This window comes from Equus asinus, chromosome 4, assembly GCF_041296235.1.
Source record: "Equus asinus isolate D_3611 breed Donkey chromosome 4, EquAss-T2T_v2, whole genome shotgun sequence".
NCBI classification, from domain to species: Eukaryota; Metazoa; Chordata; class Mammalia; order Perissodactyla; family Equidae; genus Equus; species Equus asinus.
In genome coordinates, this window is record NC_091793.1 from 93,390,439 (window position 1) to 93,417,187 (window position 26,749).

Genomic DNA, 26,749 nt, shown 5'->3' on the forward strand with positions numbered 1-26,749 from the left:
CTTCTAGCTTGAGTAACACGTTGATGCCAGTGCTGAGATGAGGCATTCCAAGCAGAGGGAGCTTTTCTTGGGGTGTTGGTATTGCCAAGTTCTTAGAATAATAACTACTGTTTTTCAACATCTATTACTTAACATGATTTCCAAAACTCACAATAACACTATGAAATACTATTTTCAGGTTACAGCTGAGAACACTGAGGCCAGAAGGGTGAGGAACCCTTCCAGAATCATTCAGTTTTGAAGAGGAGTCAGTGGAGAATATGGAAGAGAGCCCATTCAAGTTGAAAGGGTTTTTATTTTCCTCGCCCGGTATTTATACCAGGAAATGGTACTGGAGTAATGAAATCCAGTCGGGATAGCTCAGTTCCTTAAATTATATGCTGTCTTTTGGAAACGCCATACATTGTCACTAAGATGGTTTACATGGAGAAGTTCACAGAGCAAATTACACGTTCCCTTCCGTCTACCTTTGCATGTGTGCGTCTCCGATTGAAGAATCAAGGAATCTCACCCATGAAATAGGAGTTGTAAACACTAAGCTGTCAAAATTCAGCCATCCCTGAACTTGGTGTTCATCTACCAAACCAACTGCTATCTTCTCTTCCTCCTTATCCCTTCCCAGGGCAAACACCATCCATCGGCTCTCAGCCTCTGGGCAGCTGCTTCTGACCCTTGTCAAAGAAAAGTTCTCAAAACACAGAAATAAGGCAAAAAATAAATATCTGCCTTCTTAATACCATGCTAGACATGCTCCATAAGCCCACTCGTGGGCCATCTCTTTTGGGGAATAGAACTTGGTTTTACTTAATATCACAATTAATTAGGGGAATGACATTTTACAACTCTGTAAAGTTAGAAGTTTAACTTCCAAAAAAAACTGGAAGTGTGGATTATTTTCTTTTCGGTCTAGCAGAGAAAATAACCCCCCAAATCACTGTTTCATAGTACTACAGGGCATCGATCAGTTTTGTTCCTAGTTTAACAATGTTTATTAATATACTTTTCCCTACTGACTTTTTAATTCCAATTCTTATGTTCTTTTTGAACAGTTTTCTCATTCTGCTAGTTTACTTATCAATAATAAGGTAAATAAAACTTTGACGCATGCTTTCTTTTTCTGTGAGAATTATGCCAATAATTTAGAAATGACTAACATACCCTAGGGAAGAATTGACCCCCGCCCCCAACTCTACCCCAAGTATTTCTTTAGCGGCACTATAGTGATGGCCTGTTTGCCTACCTTCTCTGCCAGACTAGGCAGTGGCTTCAAAGTAGTCAGTGAACATTTCTATCTTACGTCCCAATGTTGTCTCTACAACCCAGCAAAATGGCCGTCCCAGAAGATGAGCTCTACAAAAGTTCCTGAATGAGTGTCACACCCAAATGCCTAGGAGCCCTTCCTCCCACTCTTCTCCTTTGTCATGACCTTAAACTCCTACATCTTCTTTTTTAACTTGATAATGGCTCTCTTCACCACCTGCAGCCTCTTTGAAAAGTATCACCTCATTATCTAATTAAATGATAGGTTTTCCTCCTTATGGCAGACACACACCAGGGTTTAGGCCTGACAACAGGATGGAATTCACACCACCTGCCTGGGCAGCAGTAACCTTCAAAAATAAATTTTAATAAAAATCACTACTACCACTTTGAAAAAAAAGTCAGTTTTTATTAAGGATAGAAATTGGTTACACAACTAGCATATTGTAAGAAAAGTGCCATTAAACAAACTCTACAATGGACAGCAATATGTAAAAACACCTGAAGTACATAATCTTCTCAAGCAGAAGATGCTGTAACCACACCTGTAAATCAATTAGTAATCAATGTTTATCAGATCATGGAATGAGCCTCACTATTCTGCCTCAGCTCCTTGTTCAAAGACTATCCTATTGGTATTAAATTTGTGAGAATAATGAAAACTTTGGTAGATATCAAATATAACTCTACCAGTTATCAATTTATTGACTCAGCTTTAAATTCATCCTGTGCGTCTACTCTTTAAGAATGGATCTAGGCTCTTTAAATATTTTTCCTTAGTAGCTGACAGGCTGTTGAGCTTTCTCAGTAGAGGGCGCTGGAGAGACACTAAAAGAGGAAAGAGTCTTGTTCCTGCTTCAGTGTTCAAGTGGCAGGCTACTGGGAAGCCAGCTCCTCAGCACAGGAAGCTCCCCCCAGTACCCAGTTTCTGCAGCATGAGCAGCTTCTCCAATGTCCAGCCCCCAGCACACAAGGCCTCCCCAGCACTGAGCACCTGGAGCACATGGTGGCAGCAGCACCCAGCCACTAGCAGCTCCTCCCAGCTAGCCCCTCAGGTATTTTGAAATGGAGTGCCCCGGTGAGATGCCCCTGGGCCGAGATTCCTCCAGTACCCTAGGGGATGGATTTCCAGCAAGATCCCCTGGCACACGCCCTCCAGCAAGGTCTGGATCTCAGCCCCGGGGAAGAGGAGAGGGCAGACTCTTCCTTGAGTGCTCTATCTGAACTGCTTCTTATATCTGTTACTCCTAAATTTTTTAGGGTTCTCTTTATTTCTTACTAGTCAATCCCTCATTATTCCCTATCCCCGTTACAGTTAACAATTCTTTGTATTAAACTTTTCCCGTTTAAATTACTATGCACCTTCTCTCTCCTGATTAAACCCAGACTGAGACAAACTCCTAGAAGCAAAACAAAAATGAGTACCTTTTTAACTTAAAGGTACCTTATTAGGTGCTTGATAGAAACAGCAGCTTCCCATGACAAAAAGTGTTACTCGTACAGAAATGAAACGTCATATTTAAAGAAATGGAAATTATTTATTTTTGGAATGGAAATATTTGGGATTTAGATGACTAAGAAAAATGAAAGCACAGAGATATTTTCCTTATGCTTTTCTATTGATATATACAGTTCTAATCATCATAATCACATTTGTTTACTTCGACCTGAGCAAGATGTATACACTAAGTGGGGGTGGGGGAGGTCTCTACAGTGCCCCAGATACCCAAAATTGGCTTAATCCAAAGTTAAATTCAGGGGAGTCACAGACAACTAAATGGCTTACAAGCTGTGGCTTCCCTTCTTCAGTAAAGAATTTTCAAATCCTCTGTCATCTTTAAGGAAACATTTCTCAATTGTTTAAACAGAACTGGGGAGACTAATTCTATAAAAGGGAGCACAGTGCAGAAACTACGAGCATGGGCAAGTTAATTACATCTCTGGGCTCAGCTTCCTCATCTGTGAAAAGGGGATAAAGACAGCACCCACCTCATAGAGTTCACATCAGGACTGAATGAGTAAAGATACATACGGCACTGAAAATCATCCCTGGCGAATAAGGGTTTGCTAGTATTCTTGTCATCCGTGATCTTCCTCCTCCAATGCTGTTACTCTAACAATACAATTATCAAATAAAAAGGGAATAAAAAAAGAGGCTACACTTTCTTCATAATTAAAACAGAAGAATCAACATTTTATGTAAGCCCTTACTTAGGCTAAATATCCTGAAGTAAAAATGTCCTGTGTATCCAGAACCAATGGAATTTACTCAAGTAATGATTGCCCGCATCAGAAATATTCTCCATCTGGTGGCTTCTCAGGTGAATTTTACCAGCATGCTTATTCTATTTGGAGTAAGTGCAAACTTTGTGAATGTTAAGAAATTGCCAATGGCCTAATAATCATCTGAACTTCTCATATGTCAGAATTAAGGCCACTTCTTTTTCTAAGAATCTGCGGTTGCAGAGAAAGTGAGATTTCTTCACAGTTTAGTGAGACTTTTTTCAAAGTTTTATACCTTAGATATTATCTTTGTAGTCAGATAGACTGGGTTTTACCCCAGTCCCATTCCTTGCCAGCTGGATAACCTCAAACAACCTCTCCAAATCCTAGTTTCTTCCCTGTATAACATAAGGATAGCAATGCCTACGATGAAGGATGGTTGTAAGGATTAAACAAGATAAGGCGTACAAAGCTAGTGTCATACATGGCATTGTCATGGCTAAGTCAAGGAAAACAGCAGCCATAATCATACTATTGCTGAGATTTCATTTCCTAACCCTTTGCCTTAGTAATTTCATGACCTCTTTTTTAAACGAGTAAATGTCAGAAGAAGATCCTATAATGTCAATGTGTGTCTTACAAGAATTAATCAGAACCTGAGGGTACTTCGAACTCAGTTGTTCACATGCCACGTTAATATTTCTTTTCTCTCTAGCTTCCTTTCCTTCCAAATTAATTGTCTCTTTTCTAAGCTCAAAGTGAAGAACATGTGAAAGTTCCTCAATGAGCTTTTTCACATGTGTTTCATTGTTTGGATAAGAAACAGCATAAGCATTTTGTATACAGATTGTGGTAAGTTCACCATCCACTCTTTCCTGACATAAAACATGAAAACTTTTCAGGATGCTTTCATAGCGTTTGCATTTCTTTTTCAGATAAAGGAAAACATCTGTGTCGAGAATGAGCGTTTCTCCACTTCTGCTAGTCTTAGGTACTGAGGGCCTGAGTGGCTCCACAGAATTACTTCTCTGGAGACTCCTTCTGGGGCTCTGTCTATCCCACTTTCTCCCCTCAGTGATAAAATTCCTGTTTTTTTCCAAAAGAGAACTTGCTTTTGATAGCAAAGATTCTCTGAGCCTCTTGATAGCCAGAAATGATCCTCGCACGGAGATTCTTCCACTGGGTCCCAAACAACTGAAGCATAAAGTTGGGATTTTCCTCTTCAGGTCCATGACCAGACTTTCTAGAATGATTTGACTTCGAAAAACAGAAAGATCAAGGATAGCATTTACAGAGCTGAAGACCTAAAATCAAACAGAGACAAATTAAAACAGCACTGCTTGGTGGAGGAGACGACATAAACACATTCTTTTTCTGGCACTTTCTCTGTCTCCTCAGCAGTGGCCCTAAACTTGGCCCCAACCGACCAACCAGACTGTCTTCTTGCACCAGAGCAGCTCATCAAAGGGACCCCACAAGCCCATCAAGGCCACAGTGTTCAATTTGAGATTCACAGTCATTCACTGTGTTTCCCAAAACAGCGGTGGCCAAATATTTCGTAGAGGCAGAATGCTTTTTTGAAACAAAGTCTTAAGCAGCACCGGCAGATAAACACTGCCCTGGTTCTGCTCTGTGGAGAGGGGCCCCCTAGAGAGCCCTCCAAGTTTGAAGTTCATCAGATGGCTGCACAGAAGCTGGGTTTATTACCAAATAAAGTATTAAACCAAAGTTTTGAATTTAAACCTTTGCCTCTTATTTCCACTTTTCCTGCCTCTTCAAAGTTCCTTTTTTTCTCTTTTTTTCTTTTTTTTTGAGGAAGATTAGCCCTGAGCTAACATCTGCTGCCAATCCTCCTCTTTTTGCTGAGGAAGACTGGCCCTGAGCTAACATCTGTGCACATCTTCCTCTACTTTATATGTAGGACGCCTACCACAGCCCTGGGCCGCCAAAGCAGAATGTGCGAACTTAACCACTGCGCCACTGGGCCGGCCCCCAAAGTTCCCTTTTAATGTTCACCCTAATTGGATTTTTTTTCCCCCAAAATAAGTCTTTACGTAGATACATCATCCATGACAGCATAAAAGCTCACTGTCACTTTAAAAGCATAGAGTGGGACATGCAGAAACATGAAACATAGGCCAGGCAATAACCAAAAGATGTCAAGCACAGCTTTGGCCTCTAACACTGACTCAGGTTAGGGAGTTTGCCTTTTCTGTCCTAGAAGTCATGGTACTTTGTGTCTCCTATGCAGGGAACACTTTGCGGAAGAAATGGGATCCAGGACCATCCGCACCCCTTCAGCATCACATCTTACCTTTTCACTAAGATGAGAGACTTTGAGTGGAGTGGGTATAACCTTCTTTTCTAGATAGTGGTTCTTTTTTCTGATGACATTCTCTGCAACTAAGTGGAAACACTGCCATCAGAAATGTTTGTGGCATGACACACTAATAATCATTTTAATTAATAATAATAGAGATGTTCAACTCTCTATATAGGAATTCTCTATATATTTTCTACACATAGAATTCTATATATATTCTAGATGATTTCTATAGATATATATAGGAATAGAAAACAAGAACCTAAAGGTAAATCCCCCACTCTGTTACCTATGGCCCTGAGGAGACTTCACCTTCTTGAATCCAGAATACCACAGTGTCTTGGTTGCCCTCTAATTACTGGCTGACTGCTCCGTCTCTTTTGCTAATTCTCCTTCTCTTCCCATTCTCTAGATGATGCCAGGCCCCAGGCCTCAGGCCTTATACCTCTTTGCCAACCTACACTCACCCAGTGGGTGATCTCAACAATTTCCACGGTTTTAGGTACCATCTCCGCATGTATCACTTCCCAATTCTATCTTCAGCTTCAACCTTTCTCCCTTCTGCCTGTGGAAATTTCTACTTCATTATCGTAACAGGCGTCTCCGTGACCTCTGGGAAAATTCAATTTTTAATAACTGTCCCCCTCGCAAAAGTACTCTTCCTCCAGTGTTCCCCATCTCGGAAAATGACACCTAATTCATCAGCAAATCCCGAGTACCCACCGGTTCTCAATCACCTGCCCTGCTGCCACCCTAGTCAAAACCAGCCACAACTAGTGGCTCCTCTTCTCCCCACGGCTGCTGGACTGGCCATCTAAGAAAAGGTGGTCACATTTTGCCAGTCATCTGCTCGAAAGCCTTCAATGGCTTCCCCTCTCACCCAGAAAAAAACCCACACACCTTGCCTTGACCTATGAGCTAATTACATAAGCTGGCCCCAGCTACCCGTCTAGCCGCATCTCTTAATTCTCTCCCCCTTGTTCATTCCAGCCTCACAGGCCTCCTTGCTGTTCTTCAAAACATTAGCATGCTACCTCCTCAGAGAATTTTTCCCCCTCCTTCCCTTGGCCTAGAATGTTCTTCCCCCTTATCTGCATGAATCACTCCCTCACTTCATTCAGATCTCTGCTCAAATGTCACTAAACAGAGTATTTCACTACCCACTCTATCTAAAGTAGCGCCCTCTATCACATTCTATCCCTTTATTCTTCTTTATATTTTTTCATAGCATTCATATATTAACATACAAATAAATATAAATACACATAAATAAGTTTATAAATAATATATGAATATGCAAGTAAATGAAGCACCCAACATATTATATTACCATTTATTTGCTTGTTTATTATCTGTCCACCTCCACAGATATATGCTTCATGAAAGAAAACATTTTGTCTATTTCATTCCTTGCTATATCCTCAAGGCCTAGAATGGTGCCTGGCAAATAATAGGTGCTCAATAAATATTTGTGAATAAATGAATGAATGAGTCCTCTTTTTCTCTGAGTTACCACTTCAATGTATAATATATTAACTTCCAAAAACACTAGGATCCCCTTAAAGAAATCATAAGGAACCTTTCCCGCCATCCCTTACCTGAACATTCCCATTGAGAAGAAATGACTTAACTAACGGTGATAAATAAAGGTACTGATAATCCATGTCTTGGATCTCTCTCTGGACCCTGCCTTCCTTCAAGCAGAGCAATGTTTCTTCTCTTACTCCCAAGTGGTACTTTCACCTCCAAGATGCTGGCATGGAGACTCATCTTTCTCTGGCTATTTATTCTGCCAGCCACTAAGCTGTAAAGAAGGCTGCCCCCTTCCAGGAAGCTGGAGGAGTGATTATGCTCTGCAGACCCAACTTCCTCACCTATGTCAGGGATGGGGATGGGGAACAGAATGGCTCAATCTGATCTCAGATCCAAACCACATTTCTCCAGTCCAATTTTACCAGTAATAAAGCAGATACTATATTAGAATATCCATTTGTTTGTTTGAACAAAGAGAAGCAACTGGTATAATTATACGGTCATATGTCATTTAATGACAGGGATACGTTCTGAGAAACTCGTTGTTAGGTAATTTCATCGCTGTGCGAACATCATAGAGTGTACTTACAGAAACCTAGATGGTATAGCCTACTACACACCCAGGCTAGATGGAACTAACCTTATGGGACCACCGTTGGATATGGGGTCTGTTGTTGACCGAAATATCATTATGCAGTGCCATGTGCATGACCATATTGCTGGAAGCCACCTCAAAATTCCCAAAGTAGTTATCTTGTTTGTGAGATTATAGATCATTTTTGTGGGCTTTTTTTTTCTAGGTTTTCTACAGTAAAATGTATCACTTTTATCCCAAGATGTAAACAAACTCCAAATACAAAAAGAAAGTCTTCAAGAATTTGCCATCACTAGCAACTCTATCATGAGCCATTTTCACATATACTCTTGCTAATGCAATACTGTGCCACTTTTATATTCAGAATAGAGTAACTTCCTTTAACGCTACTTTAAACTTTACCAATCCCATGAATCATTTTAATGGAATTTGATTTTTAATTTCATTGCAGAAGTATTTCTAAGATTACAAAAATCTGATTTAGAAATACCTTTTTTCTCTTTGAATGTTACATATGCCACACCCTTGGTTCTTGTTGGATATATCACATCTTCAACAACTCCACCCTCATTCTTAATATCTTGGAAGTGACTCTTCACTAATATGGCCAGTAATTCATCACTAAAAAGGGCAACTGGAAGACCAGCAACTACAACCGTTCTTTCAGAAGCTTTGGATTCCTTGACATTCAAAACTGATGCCTGCAAGAGAAATAGTAGGTTACTCTTTAAATATATAAGATTCTACTTAATATAGGCAACATCACACACCAGTGAGAGAGGTTATTTTATTCAATAAAGGTGCCAGTACAGCTGACTAGATACTTGAAAAAAAATATTAAGGATAGATCCTTGCCTCACACCATATTCCAATATAAACTCTACATGAGTTTGAGAATTAAATATAGAAAAGTGAACCCTTCATTTTTTTTAATAAATGGAAAACATTGGTTAACATTTGTCTGATTTTAGAAATGCCTAAAAGTAACGGAAGTCACCAAGGAAAAGATCAAGAGATAAATTTTTTTAATTAAAATTTTTTAAAAAGTCAGGCTAACCAAGAAATATGGTAGTTTGGAGATGGCTCTGTATGTTTTCTTGATTGTATAGTCCAAAGTACATAAGTCAATCAGAAACACATCCCCTACTTTTTTTTGCCAGAATCAGGAAAAAGTCACCATAAAAAAATCAAACCCTGTCAATTACAATGGAGCTGCAGTGGAGTAAATCCTGCCTTCCAGCACATCTCTGAGATGGAATTCAACCACTGAGAGTACATGCTATCGCAGACTCTGCCACCTCACTGGACACAGACTATCAAACGCAAGAAGATCCTTCCCTGGGCTCACTCTCTTTGAACTTTCTCGTATTATCCAGTTAAGGGGCTTCTATTTAAATGCTTTTATTTGTTCCCAGGTCCCATTTAGGAAAATGGACCTATAAGCCTCTCCCAATGCTTATATAGTTAGTCCAGCCTGATTCTACTAGAGCTCAGAGCTCAGACATAATCTACCCTAAATTACCCCCAGGGAGGACAAGATGTCTCATAGGCCCAAGTAATGGTTCATAGACCACAAAGATGTTTTGGGCTTTCAGTTCAGAGGACTCTATACTCAAAAAAAAAAGAAAAAAGAAAAAAGGTCAAGAAGACAATATAAGCACACACACTGTATCCTGTCCATCCCAAGAGCACCTTAAGATAGAAGGAAAAGGAGGAAAAAAGAGAACAAACTCAGTTAAGGGAAGCAATCAGCAAAGGAGAGATTTCAACAAATTTCTGGAAGACCAAAAACACATAGAAGTATGTGGAAGGATGAGACAGAAGGAAGGAGCTAACCCAGAATAGGAAAGGGGATTGCAGGGAGAAGGTGACAACCTTTGTGGCAAAATCTCAGAAATGAAAAAAGGCACCCATAATAGAAAGATTAGTTGCAAGGCTAATAGCAAAACAGCTGCTCCAGTCGTCGCTCCACAATCCCTACCCCCAATGCACACACACACACTTGAACACACAAAACACATACTACAATGAAGGCAGCTGGGCCACAACCGCAGGGAAAAAACTTGAGGATTATTTTACTTTAAAAAAATAACTGGAGCTGGACCTGACAGCCTCATGGTTAAAGTTTGGCGCACTCTGCTTCAGCAGCCCAGGTTCAGTTCCAAGGCACGGAACCACACCACTCATCTGTCAGTAGCCATGCTGTGGTGGTGGCTCACACAGAAGAACTAAGACTTACAACTAGAATACACAACTATGTACTGGGGCTTTGAGGAAGAAGAAAAAGAGAGAGAGAGGGGAAGATTGGCAACAGATGCTAGCTCAGAGCAAATCTTTCCCAACAACAATAACAACAAAAGAACTGAATGAGCACTCTAGAGAGAATCTGACCTGCTAGTATGGGTGCCGGCACCCCAGAGCAAGTCCCCCCACCTTTTCTGGCATTCAAAGGGGATCCAGCCTAAAGATCAATAGCAGACTGAAGCGTGGCATGATTTGAAGTAAATTCTGGAATACCAGAAAAAAAGAGAATCCATTTGACCCAGCTGCTAGGAACATTTTCCTATAAGTAGAAAAAGAAAAATACACATGACATTGGACCAAACAAAGAAAAAAATCTCAGCACACTGGGAGGTCCTGCTGTAAACAGTGTGTACTGCTTGCCAAAGAATGTAAAGACTCTTATTAGTTTTAACTTTTAGACTAATTCTGTTAAGTCTTCAAAATGCCAAAGACTAAAATATAATTACAGAATAAAATGGAAACATTCAACTCTGTCAATGTAAGAATAAAAGCAGAAAAGACATTGAGAAAAAGATAGAATAATCTCCTCTTATATTACAGAGAATCATATAATCCTATCAAAATTTTAAGTATGATATGGAAGTTACAAAAATAATCCATAAAATTTAAAATAGTATTAAAACTTTCAAATTTGGAAGGTGAGAGAAGAAGTCAGAGGTTACTTGAGTGAAATCCTCATTTAGCATAGTAGGAACTCAATAGAAAATGACTGAAGTCAATGATGACTCCCTCCAGGATACGTATCCTCTCAGCAGCTCTTTGGTATTTCACCTGTAGCTATTAAAATAAAGTGGCAAATGTACCCGTCTGATGAAACAGTGTTTTAAGCTCACAGTCTACAATGGCATTTCTTAGAATATATAGTATCTTTTTAATGAGTTAATCAATAACAAACTCAGTACACCTGACAATATGCTAAGTACCACAGATGACACACATAAACCAATAAAGTATACCCCTTGCCCTAAAATTCAGTTCCAACACAAAAACTTACTGAGCATTTACTATGTGTGGAGCACTTGGATAGGCTGTGGGATCACCAACATTAAAAAAAAAAAACCTACCTTATAGATAAGACATAAATAAATACGTCAATACACAAATTCCGAGACACAGAAATAAATCATTTCAACTGAGCTTGGTAGGCACAGAAAGAGGGAGACCTAATTCTCTACAAGAGGAAACAGACCAACATCCAACAATTTGAGAAGGTTATAAAACCATTCACAAACCAGATCTTGTCAAGATGGCGCCGTGAGCAGACATTGAACTCGCCTCTTCCCATGAACACAACTAGGTTACAACAATTTTGGGAAGAATCACCCTGGATTGAAAACTGAAAACTGGATAAAAAGAACCCCCACGACAAGGGACAGTCCTGACGAAGGCAGAAGAGGCAGTAACTCCGGCCAGAGAGGAAAAAAGCCACCTTTGGGAGCAGCGGAGCTTCTCAGCTGGCCAGGCGGGAGCCACCCTAAGGTACAAGCCCTCCCTGGAGGAGTGAGGCCCGGAGTGGGGGCAATACTGCTATAACCATCCTTCAGACTCAGCCCAACTGAGACAGGGGTCTTACTGTCTGGCTTTGCTGACTAATAACTGCAGCGAGGACACCCCAGAAAAGCTATCGGCCAAAAGCCGAAAAGATCCAGGTCTTAAAAGGCCCACGCACAAACTCACTCATTGCAGCAACCTAAAGTCACCAGAGAGAAGGCTGACTGTCCTTTGGTGAAACGAGACTCACCTGGTGGGCTCTGGGGACATCTTGGTGAGAGGAGGGTCCTCTCCGGAGACTGAGACATTGGTGGAGGCCATTGTTCTGAGCTGGTGCAGGCATGCTGATATGGACACCCGGTGGGGGCCATTGAAGTGCATTCCTTGGGCTGTTAGCCCAGGGGTCTGCCACACCCACTAGAGCACGGATTTAATTCAGTTCAGCCAGGGCAGGCAACCCGCCCTAGGGACTGGCCCCACCTAACAGCAAGCCCTCAGGCTTTTTTTCAGCCTGCATTGACTGAGTGCCTTGATCCTCTACAGGCAGGCAAGGGTGTCTGCCTCTGTGGGGCAGGGCTTGTGTGAGGGCCAGGTGAACTGTGGGGGGCAGTGGGGCAGAAGTGGGGTCCTCTGCAGCGTGGCATTGGGGTATGCTCCAGGGGGCTGAGAAGTGTGCACGGACCAGGACTGTGTTGACAGTGTATGTGGTCTGGTGGGGGGTGAGGCTTATCAGCGGCAGAAGACTTGTGCTTCACAAATAGCCATAAAAAGGATCAGCACCCCCCTTCAAAGCCTGAAACAATTGAGTGCCCCCATGCCAAGGGCTAGCCCCACTCAGCTGCACTCCTAACAGAACTGACAACAGCCTTGTTGGCCTCAGGCCTATCACAACTGTAGCCCCTGAGCCTAGCAACCAGCTACACTGGGTACCAACCCAATTAAGAGGACAACTGCAATAAGAGTGTGCTGATAGACTTTGTAGCCAACAGTGCTGAGGTCCCCCCAGACCAGATTTACAAACAGCTGGCTAGGGAAGGAAAGATCAGACTCCCTGGGTATCTGCAGTGGGAGCAACCCTGCCACAGCAGAAGGACACAAGTAGTCCACAAAGGGGTCACTCCTGGTTCTTATGGACTGGTGATGAGAGGGAAGCACACTCCTGGGCCTCATAAGGCATCTCATACATAAGGCCACTTCTCCAAGATCAGGAGACATAGCCCACTCACCTAGTACAAAGAAAATAGCACAGAGAAGGAGGCATAATGAGGAGGCAAAGGAATACTTTCCAAGCAATGGAACACTACAAAACACCAGAAAAAGAACTAAGTGAAACAGAAAATAGCAACCTACTGGACAAAGAATTCAAACAAAATATAATGAGGATGCTCACAAATATGCGGAGAAGAATGGATGAATACAGTGAGCACATCAGCAAAGAACTGGAAGATATAAAAAAAACAATCAGAAATGAAGAACACAATACTCGAAATGAGAAATTCACTAGAGGGACTCAATAGCAGAGTAGAGGAAGCAGAAGAACGGATCAGCGAGCTGGATGAAAGACTAGAGGACATCACCCAAGCAGAACAGAGAAGAGAAAAAAGAATTAGACAGAATGAGAACAGTGTAAGGGAACTCTGGGACAATATCAAGTGTGCTAACATTCGGATTATAGGGGTCCCAGAAGGAGAAGAGAGAGACAAAGGGGCAGAAAATTTATTTGTCGAAATAATAGAGGAAAATTTTCCTCACCCGAGGAAGGAAACAGACATCCAAGTTCAGGAAGCACAGAGAGCTCGAATCAAGAGAAGCCCAAAGAGGCCCACACCAAGACATATTATAATCAAAATGTCTAAAATTAAAGACAGAGAATCCTAAAAGCAGCAAGAGAAAGGCCACAAGTGACATATAAAGGGAAGCCCATCAGGCTGTCAGCGGACTTCTCAGCCGAGACCTTATAGGCGAGAAGAGAATGGCACAACATATTTAAAGTGCTAAAAGGAAAAAACCTACAACCAAGAATACTCTATCCATCAAGGCTGTCATTCAGAATGGAAGGAGAGATAAAGAGCTTCCCAGACAAGCAAAAATTAAAGGAGTTTATCACCAAGAAACGAGTTCTGCAAGAAATGCTGAAGGGACTTATTTAAGTGGGAAAGCAATGACCACAAATAGAGATAAAAAAAACAATTATCAAAAAACCCAAAACAACAACAAAAAACAGGCAATAAAATCACTTGTAAGGTAAAAGTATAGTAAAGGCAGCAGATAAAATACCTGTGAAGATAATATGAAGGTTAAAAGACAAATGTACTAAAATCACCTATTTCAATGATAAGAGGGTAATGGATAGACACACGCTAAACAAAAGACTGTATACGATGTGAAAAACATATAATGTGGGAGGAGGGGAGTGACAAAGCAGAGCTTTTAGAAAGAGGTCAAGCTAAAGAGTCTATCTACTCAATATAGACTGTTATATGCATAGTGTATTAAATAGGATCCTCATGGTAACCACAAACCAGAAACCTATAACAAGCAGGAAAAAAAGTAAGAAAAAAGAAATCAAACATATTACTAAAGATAGTCATCAAACCACAAGGGAAGAGAGCAAGAGAAAAAGAAAGGAACTGAGAAGAACTACTAAAACACCCAGAAAAAAAGAGAAAAAATGACAAAATGGCAATAAATACATATTTATCAATAGCTACTTTAAATGTCAATGGACTAAATGCTCCAATCAAATGCCAACTGGATAAAAAAACAAGATCCATTTATATGCTGCATACAAGAGACACACTTCAGACCTACAGACACTCACAAACTGAAAGTGAAAGGATGGAAAAAGATATTCCACGCAAATGGCAAAGAAAAGAAAGCAGGGGTAGCAATACTAATATCAGACAAAATAGACTTTAAATCAAAAACTGTAATAAGAGACAAAGACGGGCACTACATAATGATAAAGGGAACAATCCAACAAGAAAATATAACACTTGTAAATATCTATGCACCCAACATAGGAGCACCTAAATATATAAAGCAATTATTAACAGACATAAGAGGAGAAATAGACAGTAACACAATAATAGTAGGGGACTTGAACACTCCACTTACACCAATCGATAGATCATCCAAACAGAAGATCAATAAGGAAACACTCGCCTTAAAGGACACATTAGACCAGATGGACTTAGTAGATATATACAGAACATTCCATCCAAAAACCACAGAATACACATTCTTTTCAAACGCCCATGGAACGTTCTTCAGGATTGATCACATATTAGGCCACAAAACAAGCCTCAATAAATTTAAGAAGATCGAAATAATACCATGCATCTTTTCTGACCACAAAGGTATGAAACTGGAAATCAACTACAGAAAGAAAACCAGAAAAGCCACAAAAATGTGGAGATTGAACAAAATGCTACTGAACAATGATTGGGTCAATGAAGAAATCAAAGAAGAAATCAAAAAATTCCTGGAGACAAATGAAAATGAAAACACGACATGCCAAAATCTGTGGAATACAGCAAAAGCGGTTCTACAAGGGAAGTTTATAGCAATTCAGGCCTACCTCAACAAAGAAGAAAAATCCCAAATAGACGATCTAAAAGTACACCTAAAGGTACTGGAAAAGGAACAACAAACAAAGCCCAAAATCAGCAGAAGGAAGGAAATAATAAAAATCAGAGCAGAAATAAATGAAATAAAGACTAAAAAAAAAATAGAAAAAATTAATGAAACCAACAGCTGGTTCTTTGAAAAGATAAACAAAATTGACAAACCCTTAGCTAGACTCACCAAGAAAAAAAGAGAGAAGGCTCAAATAAATAAAATCAGAAATGAAAGAGGAGAGATTGCAACGGACACCTCAGAAATACAAAAGATAATAAGAGAATACTACGAAAAGCTATACGCCAACAAATTGGATAATCTAGAAGAAATGGATAAATTCTTAGGAACATACAACCTTCCAAAACTGGACCAAGAGGATGTAGAAAATTTGAATAGACCGATCACCAGTAAGGAGATCGAAACAGCAATGAAAAACCTCCCAAAAAATAAAAGTCCAGGACCAGATGGCTTCCCTGGTGAATTCCACCAAACATTCAAAGAAGACTTAATACCTATCCTTCTAAAACTCCTCCAAAAAACTGAAGAGGAGGGGAGGCTTACTAACTCCTTGTACGAAGCAAACATTATCCTGATACCAAAACCAGACAAGGACAACCCAAAAAAACAAAATTACAGGCCAATATCACTGATGAATATCACTGATGAAAAATCTTCAACAAAATACTAGCAAATCGAATACAACAATACATTAAAAAGATCATACATCATGATCAAGTGGGTTTCATTCCGGGGATGCAGTGATAGTTCAACATCCGCAAATGTATCAACGTGATACACCACATTAACAAAACGAAGAATAAAAATCACATGATCATCTCAATAGATGCAGAGAAAGCATTTGACAAGATACAGCATCCATTTATGATAAATACTCTAAATAAAATGGGTATAGAAGGAAAATATCTCAACATAATAAAGGCCATATATGACAAACCAACAGCAAATATCATTCTCAATGGAGAAAAACTGAAAGCTATGCCTCTAAGAACAGGAACCAGACAAGGATGCCCACTGTCACCACTCTTATTTAACATAGTATTGGAAGTCCTACCCAGAGCAATCAGGCAAGAAAAAGAAATAAAAGGGATCCACACTGGAAAAGAGGAAGTGAAACTGTCACTCTTTGCAGATGACATGCTTTTATATCTAGAAAACCCTAAAGAGTCCACTAAAAAACTTTTAGAAATAATAAAGGAATACAGTCAAGTTGCGGGATACAAAATCAATGTACAAAAATCGGTTGCGTTTCTATACACTAACAATGAAGTAGCAGAAAGAGAAATTAAGAATACAATCCCATTTACAATTGCAACAAAAAGAATAAAATACCTAGGAATAAACTTAACCAGAGAGGTGAAAGATCTGTACACCGAAAACTATAAAACATTGTTGAAAGAAATTGAAGAAGATACAAAGAAATGGAAAGATATTCCATGCTCGTGGATTGGAAGAATTAACATCGTTAAAATGTCCATACTTCCTAAAGCAATCTATAGATTCAACGTAATCCCTATCAAAGTTCCAACAACATTTTTCACAGAAGTAGAACAAAGAATCCTAAAATTTATGTGGAACCACAAAAGACCCCGAATAGGCAAAGGATTCCTGAGAAAAAAGAACAAAGCTGGAGGTATCACACTCCCTGATTTCAAAATATACTACAAAGCCATAGTAACCAAAACAGCATGGTACTGGCACAAAAACAGACACACAGATCAATGGAACAAAATTGAGAGCCCAGAAGTAAACCCACACGTTTATGGACAGCTAATATTCGACAAGGGAGCCAAGAGCATACGATGGAGAAAGGAGAGTCTCTTCAATAAACGGTGTTGGGAAAACTGGACAGCCACATGCAAAAGAATGAAAGTAGACCATTCCCTTACACCATGCACAAAAATCAACTCAAAATGGATTAAAGACTTGAATGTAAGACCCGAAACTATGAGACTTCTAGAAGAAAACATAGGCAGTACGCTCTATGACACTGGTCTGAGCAGCATATTTTCAAGTCCCATGTCTGACCAGGCAAGGGAAACAAAAGAAAAAATGAACAAATGGGACTACATCAAACTAAAAAGCTTCTGCACAGCAAAGGAAACCATCAACAAAATGAAAAGACAACCTAACAATTGGGAGAAGATATTTGCAAACCATATATCAGATAAGGGGTTAATATCCAAAATATACAAAGAACTCATACAGCTCAACAACAAAAAAACCAACAATCCAATTAGAAAATGGGCAAAAGATCTGAACAGAGATTTCTCCAAAGAAGATATACAGATGGCCAACAGGCATATGAAAAGATGCTCAACATCATTAGCTATCAGGGAAATGCAAATCAAAACTACAATGAGGTATCACCTCACTCCGGTCAGAATGGCTATAATTAACAAGACAGGAAACGACAAATGTTGGAGAGGGTGTGGTGAGAAGGGAACCCTTGTTCACTGCTGGGGGCAGTGCAAACTGGTGCAGCCACTATGGAAAGCAGTATGGAGTATCCTCAGAAAATTAAGGGTAGATCTACCATATTATCCAGCTATTCCACTGCTGGGTATTTATCCAAAGAACTTGAAAACACAAAGACATAAAGATACTTGCACCCCTATGTTCATTGTGGCATTATAAACAATAGCCCAGACATGGAAGCAACCTAGGTGCCCATCAAGGGACGAATGGATAAAGAAGATGTGGTATCTATGCACGATGGACTACTACTCAGCCATAAGAAATGACGAAATCCGGCCATTTGTGACAACATGGATGGACCTTGAGAGTATTATGCTCGGTGAAATAAGTCAGAGGGAGAAAGTCAAATACCATATGATCTTACTCATAAGTAGAAGATAAAAACGACAAAAAAAAACAAAACACAGCATTGGAGATTGGACTGGTGGTTACCATTGGGGAAGGGGGGAGGGGGGAGGGCAAAAGGGGTGATTAGGCTCACATGTGAGGGGATGCACTATAATTAGTGTTCGGGTGGTGAACATGATGTAATGTATACAGAATTCAAAATATGATGTACATCCAAAAAAATAAAAATTAAAAAAAAACCTTTTTTAAATAAATAAAACCATTCACAATAAACCACTAAAATGTACAATAAATGCCATCTGGGATTATGAAGTGAGATCAGTTCTGGCTAAAGCAGTCAAAGACTTCTACGAAAGAGAATCCTTGAAGGCTGAGGTCAAATTTTAATTAATGGTCAAATTTAATTAAAAATGCAAAAGAGTTCACAGCAAGAACAAAGGGACAGAGGGGTGGGGGATGAAAATGGCTCATGTTGAGACAGATAAAACAAAGAGAGTGTCTCCTGAAGGTGAAACCCATAATAATCTATGTACTATTTGTTATGCAAGGTATTTGTAATGGAGGAAAAGTTTCTTAAAATATTCAGGGACAACTTGATTGCATAGGAAACAGTAAAAATATATAAAAGTGTTCCTCCATCCTAGCCCCAAGTAGTAAGGTATAATTATCCCAAAATAGTTCTTCCTAGAAGAGGAAAAAGCGATGAAAGGGATTTTTCAGATTTTCAGGGAATTTTATTTCCAAAGAGATGCATCTTGATTTACTATACAACAGCTGGCTCTCACAGTCCACACCAGCCTCAACGGGTAAACGGCTGGTGAATTAGCTTCATTTCTGCTCTTCATCATAGAAAAACCTTCAATCAATTTAAATTCAGAAAATCTTACTCCACCTCTAGCCTCATCAATACTAAAACCGTATTTCTTTATTCAAGTGTCTACATTTAACTTATCTTTTAAATCAAAGGAACTTCTCCTTGAGCCACTATTTTTAGGAAGGAGAATGTAAGAAAATTATACCAGTAAAGATACAGTCTTGTTTTCTAAGAAGTCACTAATTTTTATGAATCAGCTAAGGAATTATTTCAATACCTGCAATATTCTTCTTTAACCTTCTTTCCTAAGTTTGAGACAGTGTGGCAAACACATATACTTTTATTGAGGTTAATAATGAACAATGATGGCTATTAATCTCTTCTATCCACGATTAAGAAGAAAAAGAGATGTTTTCTGGAATCACCACATTGAGATACAGGATTTTGAAACAAAAGCTGGATTTGGGCCAAGAGGTATTAAAGTGATGGCATTTTCCCTGTAAATGGTATATTTCATGAGACTTTCGACCAGTGAATCAGAAAACAAAAAGATATAAGGAAAAAAATGTGTTTACTTTTGTAAGTACGGCACTAGCGACAAATAATTACATTCACTCACTGTGTTCGTTTCTATTTCTTTTCTTAAAATCAGTTATTCTCACTGACGTTGCCTTTACTGCCACCAGGTAAACAAAATCGCATTTGCATCTCACAACGGCTCTTGCATTTCTGAGACCCTAGCATTTGTGAGCAGAAATTCCAGGCCCTGCCACTGCCTTCAGACACTTGCTGGAAAGAACACGGAAGACTAACTCTTGAATTTGCAAACTGTTCTCGCTAGCCAGCACAGATGGTGAAAACACAGAGCCCTTTGTATCTGGAGAGAAAACTAAGGCCACAAAAGAGAAGAGTCTCCACCAAGGCAGACAAGACGTGAGGATGCCGCCCTAACTTGCGTCCTTGGCTCGAAGCCTTCTTATTGGCCCTTTTCGAAAGGAAACTGGGGCCTCCATTTACTCTGCTCTTGTTCCCCAAGGCGTGGACAACTGTTAAGCACTAACACAGCCTGCAAAGCGACCCCTCGACCAAACCGCTGCGTCCCTGACGACGGGGGACCGGGTCGGGGGCGGCCGCGCGCCTCTCTCGCCCGCCTGCTGTGAATTTCAGCACGCACAGCGCCCACCCGGCAGGGCGGAGAGGCAGGGCGAGGGGCGCGGGCCGGATGACCTCCGGGGTGGCGCCTCTCCTCCAGCCGCGGGCCCCTCCGCGCGCCGCTCGGGTCAGCCCTGCACCCGCGCCAGCCCCCACCCGGCTCCGCGTCCTTCGGGGGGACCGTGGCGAGGGGACCGGGACGACCCTGCCCTGCAAAATCCAAAGCAAAAGCAACTTGCCATGGCGGAGGAGAAGTGCGCCCTCGGCGGCCGTCAGCGCCCGACTCTAGCGGAGTGCGGGCGACCGGGTGAGGGCTTTGCAGGCAGGTTTTGGTTTCGGTTTTTTTGTTTCCGCTCGCTAGGAGACGAGGCGAGAAAAGGGCGGCCCCTCCACGCCACCCGGCTGTACTTCGGCGTCATGGCCTCCGGGCTGGGAGCTGGGACCCGGGACGGCTGCTGCCCTCGCCAGCCGGGCCGCCCTCGGAGGTTTCGCGACTTCTGAAAGAGCACTGGAGAGAGGCCGAGGAAGCCCCCGGTGTGATTCGGGGGTTCCCCGGGTGCTGGGTCTGCCCTGTGCTCAGGGGAATCTGGGTAGCCCTTCCTACACCCTCATTTGCTCCCCCGTCGTTTTCTCACCACACCACACTCCTTTCTCCTTGTCACCTGCCCGGCCCAGCCTAGGGTCAGTCGCCGGCCGCGGCCAGGTGCGCAGGATGAAAAGCGCACGGTCCCTGCCAACAGAGAGCTCACCACCCCGTCCACGTTATACTCAGACTCCTGATTCTGACACCTGCGGGGACACAGGGAATCTACATACATAGTTTCAAAGTCAAAGACAGCTTGAGGACGTAAGGCAAATGGCTGGCAAATATGAGTAAAGAAATACAAATTGAAATCATAATGGCATCCCTTTTCCACGGTTAGATGGGCAAAAATCTAAGTGTGATAATATCCAGTGTTAGGCAGGGTGTGAGGAAGCATGAATATTGCTGCAGGCGTAGGTGGGTGCAGATATTCCTAAGGAATTGGTCCCTTTCAAAATGTAAAGTGCAAAAAAGCATACAAAATGCACATATTCTTAGACTTAGCAATTCCACTTTCAGAACTGAAGCTATAGTGCACAGTTGGAGCTAAGATGTTGTACTGAAATTTTAATTGTGCATTGCTTGTAATAAACATAATAATTTTTTTAAAAACTGGAATCCACCCAGTTAATCCATGAATTTGTTGTTAGTACAATCCAGTTGATTCCATCTCCCAGCAACCCTGTGCTCAGCAGAGCTGAACCTGCTGGGTCTGGCTGGGTCCTTCTTCCTAGTCTGTTTTATTCTGGAAGCTCCGCTGAAACTTGTCCACCACGGGTGACCCTGCTGATATTCAAAATACTGGTGGCATAGCTTTCAGACAGGTGATGTGGTTCCCTGACCAAGAAACAAACCCAGGAGGCAGCGGTGAGAGCACAGAATCTTAACCACTGGAGCACCAGGCTAGCATGAATAATCCAGAATCCATGAATAGACCTATTTATTATATGGCCGATGACACATCTATAAGGCTTAAGACTATGAATATTTTAAAACAGAGCAAGGTAGATCTATGTGTAATTGCCCACTTTATATTTTATCTTCAGATTCCTATACCTAAAAGCCCACTTGACTAATAAACATGTGAAATTTAACAAGACCAAGCAGAACTCTCCTTCCTCCCTTTCTTCCCCCTCAGTACACAGTAGCACTACCCACCTGAGAGCTCAAGCTCCTGACGCCTGCTTGTCTTCCTTGATTTCTCTTTTCCATAGCTCTGTCAGTACATCCCGTAAACTACACACTCCCCCCAACTCCATCTCCACCACCCAGATCAAGTCTGCGTTCTGCCTTATTCCCCTACAGTTCATTCTGGATATGATATTTTTAAAACGTAAATCAGGACTGATCTCTGTTTAAACATTTTGTCATATTCCTGTTGCACTTTAAATTCAATTTATATTCCTCACCAGGAAACCAAAATGGCCTTGATCTGCTTTCTCTGACAAATCCCCTAGCACTGTCCTCACTCCCCCGGTTCTGATGAGGTGGACAAACCATCCAGCCTGGGGGCTTTTCCTGGCCTTGGTTCTGTGTCCAGGCCTGGTCAGTTCCTCCCTGATCTTCACTTAGCTGTCTCCTTGTCGGCAATGGAATCTCCGCTCAAATGCGCCCTTCAGAGACTGTTTCTGATCACCCAGTCTAAATTTGTTCCTCCCCTCCCCCACAGTGAATCATTATTCCAGCACCCCATTACTCCACCTTAATAGCACTCACCCCATTCTAAGAATATCTTCATATATTTATTTTTTCTTGCTTGTTTCTCACATGATAGACATCAGTACTGCTCACCAGTATGCCTTGTTCTTCTCAATTCAGGCAGGCGCATGGGGGGATTGCCCTTCCTCGCTCTTTGATGTTAGACATGGCCACAGGATTCATTCAGCCAGTGAAATGTGAGGAGAATTGACAAGTCTCATATTTGGGTGGAAGCATTTCATTGCCAGCATAAGAGTCTCCGACGTGCATCACTGAGGCAACACAGAGAACACCGTTGCACTAGGGAATCACGTGGCCCCACAGCAAAATTTACAGGAATGAGAAATAAAACTTTGATGTTTTAAGCCACTGAATTTTTTTCAGCAGTATCACCTAGCAATCCCTGACTGATATATCCCACTAGAATAAAAGAACAGCCTGAAAATTTTACAAACCACACATCTGATAAGGGATTTGTATCCAGAGTATACAAAGAACTTTTACAACTCAAAAGTAAGAATTCAACCCAATTAAAAAATGGACAAAAAAGTTGAATAGACATTTTATCAAAGAAGATACATAAATGGATAATATGCACATGAAAATGTGCTCAACATCATTAGTCATTAAAGCAATGCAAATTAAAACCACAGTGAGCTACCACCCCACACTGACCGAAATGGCTGTACTGTAATCAAAAAGACAGATAACAGCAAATGTCAAGAATGTGGAGAAAAGAGAACTCTCAAACATTGTTCACAGGAAAGTGAGATGTTATAGCCACCTTTTAAAACAGTTTAGCAGTTTCTCAAAAAGCTAAGCATAAATTTACCATAGGACCCAGAAACTTCACTCTTAGATAACTACCCTGGAGAAATGCAAACATATGTCCAAACGTTGACTTAAACGCGAATGTTCTTAACTACTTATACATAATAGGCACGAGGTGGAAATAACCCAAATAGCCATCAATTGCTTAGAAAATAAACAAAATGCAGTCTATATATACAATGTAATACTATTCAGCAATAAAAAGGAAGGGAATACTGATACATGCTGAAGGATGAAGTTCAAAAACACCATGTTAAATGAGGGAAACCAGACACAAAAGGCCACATATTGTATAACTCTGTTTAACCAAAAAGACAAACATATGAAGAGAGAAGGTAGAAAAGTGGTGCCTCGGTGTCCTTATCTCCAAGGACAAAGGGACACCAAGAGGAATCTGAACCAACAGGTCTTGCTAAGTCTCCTCCACTTTACTACACTTGGCTCATACTCTTTTTTCTAGTATTTTCTGCTTTCGGTGACTCTCCACTCTTCATCTAACCCGAGCATGAAAACATTCAGGTTTAACCATTTCTTCAGGTCTTCATTTCCGTACGAAGGCTCCCATGTCACGTGAAATTTATATTAAATAAATTGATATGCTTCTTTCCTGTTAATCTGTCTGTCAGTTTAATTTCCAGATTCAGCCAGGAACTCTAAGAGGGTTGAGGAAAACTTTTTCCACCCCTACAGTGCCAAAATGTCTTTGAGAAAGCATCACTCCAAATGTGGCCAAAATAATTCTAGCGGTTTATTACTAAGACTGCATCCAAGAAAATGTTTACTCTCTTGTAGCCCCAGTTATAAAGCCTCCCATCTCATTGTACTTTTTTTTATCTCACAGCTAAAGTACAATCAAATTGGCCAACACTTTCCTGAATGTTTTTAATTTGTGATACCAAAAAACATAAATAAATCCCTTTACTGGATGGCTTACCTGTATTTTGATAATTATTTATTTTCATAAGCTGTGGCATAAACTTATGAAGATTTCTAAAAACGGGATTAAAAGGAAATAATTTCTAAAGGACTAATACTCAGTGCTGAGAGGGAGCAGTGAGATAGTCCTTTATTGCACTGTTACTAAAAGTACAGACCAATGCCTGCCTTTCTGGAAAGCAGTTGTAGCCATATGTATCAAGATCCTTAAAAGAACTTTTATCTAACAGGGTTCAAAACAGGCCTCCCCAAGATGTACCACTTCTGCACATAGAATTTTTTTTTTTGAGGAAGATTAGCCCTGAGCTAACATCTGCCACCAATCCTCCTCTTTTTGCTGAGGAAGACTGGCCCTGAGCTAACATCCATGCCCATCTTGCTCTACTTTATATGTGGGATGCCTACCACAGCATGGTTTGCCAAGTGGTACCGTGTCCGCACCCAGGAACCGGGCCGGCAACCCTGGGCCGCCGAAGCAGAACGTGCGAAGTTAACTGCTGCGCCACCGCCCGGCCCCTCACACGTGGAATATTTTGAGCTAAAGGCAATCAAGACCTTGCAGGCTCAAGAGAAACTTTTACCTCTCCCTTAAAAGAATTTAAACTGGGGGCCTTGCCCATAATAAGAATCGTTACCAGAAATAAATTTTTATGACCTATCTGTATGGCAGAGCAAACTTCTAATTACTGAACTTCTGCTCTTCTGATCATCCTGTGAACTATTCTTCTGCCCTTTGAAGCCTTGGGCCCGTATCCCACTTGTTAGCTCAAGATGGCATGTATACCTCATTTTACCTTTTTGTCTCTGACCCTCTCATGTATGTGGGGTTTCCATAGGTACAAAAATAAATTTGATTTTCTCGTGTTAGTCTGTGTCAATTTAATTCTTAGACCATCCAGAACCTAGAAGGGTAGAGGAAAATTTCTTCCTCTCCCACGTATCCTTCAACCTATCAACCTAGTAACTATCATCTTGAAGTAAGGTCAGAACTACAGAAAAAGATTTGTATACCATGATACACAAGGGTTTATGTATATCGTAACACTTATAAGTGTGAAAAAAATTGGAAACGACCTTAATGTCCAACAACAGGGAGATAATAAGTAACATAGAGTATGCTCACAGGATGGAATGTGATATAGCTGAAAAAACGACTGGGCAGGAGGACATAAATGTTTCCCATTATCTCTGGGGGTGAATTTTTAGTGATTTTTTTATCTTCATTATATTTTATATATTTTTCAACAATGAGCATCTTTTCTTTGTTAATACTAACTGGATATCATTAATGTTATTCACAGTACAGTTGTGGCTTTCCACCTTCCAAGCATATAGTAGGATTGGACATTCAGGCCCCTTTATGGCCGGGTTGGGTGGGACCATATACTTAGTTCTGGTTGAGTTGTAAATGGAAGGGACCTTTCTGGATGAAGAATTTAATTGGCAGTTCAAGATCCTTCAAAGCTCTTTTTCTCCAGCATGGCAGGCAGCAGTAAAGATGGTGGCTGCTGTGAACCTGGGTCTCTGAGTGTCTACCACGAGCACTCTTTTTGCTGACTCATCATGGAGGTGTAGCATGAGCAAGGGGTAAACTTTTGTTGTTTTAGGTCACTGAAATTTAGAGACAATTTGTCACATCAGTATCAGGTAGTCTATCCTGATTGATACAGAAATTGGTATTCTTAAGTGAAGTATTACTATAGCCAAAAGGAAAAAAAAAGACAATCCACAGCACAATCTAAAATACATGGCTTTAGCTTAGGGGCCAAGTGGCAGGTAATCAGAAAATAGTTATCAGAGATTAGGATGGTGATCCATATAATGTAGCAGGAAAACATTTGGTAAAAGCATCACACATGATAGCTTGGAAGGAAGATAATGTACCTAAATAGCTTGTAGTTTTTATTAAAAAAAGAGTGTGAAAACAAAATTAGTAGCATCTGTCATTATTGGGTGCATTTGACAAATATAAGAAAGAAATGAGCTTAGAAAAGAATTGGCCAGTTTGAAAGCAGGAATGAAAGGGACTAGAGAAAGTCCAGAAATACAGGAACTTGTAGGGTTGAAAATAATATTTCTCATTCTGAAATGATAAAACTGAGAAGACCTCTGAGTAACAAAGGCTGAGTAAAACACTGCTTCATGGTGAGGATTAAATCAATGCGCAAATCAAGGTTGAAGTCTCTGAACAGATTAAGATTTCTAAGAAGAAAAACACCAACTAAGGTTGTGGCATTCAGTAAAACCTCTCAACTGGACAAACTGGCTCAGGGAAAAGAAACTAAAAGTGGCCCAATAGACTCAAAGAACCCACAATTAAGTGGAGAGAGAGAGAAGAATGGAGCCAAGCAAGCACAGAATTATAGCAACTCTAAAAAGTAAGTCTAGAAAAAACCTGTGGGTGTGGCTATTAGCACATGTAAGCCAACCAGAATAAAATGGCTAAGAAGGCCATTAAGTTTTTGAATTATACCAGCTAACTAGCCACTAGCCAGAGTAAAGAGACTGTGATTGGTCAAAACTTTAAAAAACTTTGGTCCC

The 26,749-nt window shown here is 40.8% G+C and overlaps 1 protein-coding gene across 2 annotated transcripts; it reads right to left on the reverse strand.

Annotated features, from left to right (window-relative positions):
• Nucleotides 1-2,879: 2,879 nt before the first annotated feature.
• Nucleotides 2,880-20,930, reverse strand: RBM43 (RNA binding motif protein 43). 2 transcript variants are annotated; one of them, XM_044768936.2, is made up of 4 exons: nt 20,400-20,930; nt 8,425-8,635; nt 5,798-5,886; nt 2,880-4,787 (listed from the first exon to the last, which is right to left on the reverse strand). In XM_044768936.2, exons 1-4 carry the CDS (start codon nt 20,400-20,402, stop codon nt 4,029-4,031), a joined length of 1,062 nt encoding a protein of 353 aa, XP_044624871.1. In that variant the 5' UTR covers nt 20,403-20,930; the 3' UTR covers nt 2,880-4,028. The 2 variants fall into 2 exon arrangements, with proteins under 2 accessions (XP_044624871.1, XP_070363809.1); XM_070507708.1 differs by lacking the exon at nt 20,400-20,930 and adding an exon at nt 11,980-12,189.
• Between the last annotated feature and the right edge of the window lie 5,819 nt (nt 20,931-26,749).

Coding starts and splice junctions, on each gene's coding strand:
- RBM43 (XM_070507708.1), bottom strand. CDS start 12,072: ATGCCTGCACCAGCTCAGAACAATGGCCTCCACCAATGTCTCAGTCTC. Junction 8,636..11,979: donor ATGTCCCCAGAGCCCACCAG/GTGAGTCTCGTT, acceptor TTTCTCTTGCAG/GCATCAGTTTTGAATGTCAA. Junction 4,788..5,797: donor TCTCTCATCTTAGTGAAAAG/GTAAGATGTGAT, acceptor GTTTGATTTTAG/GTCTTCAGCTCTGTAAATGC.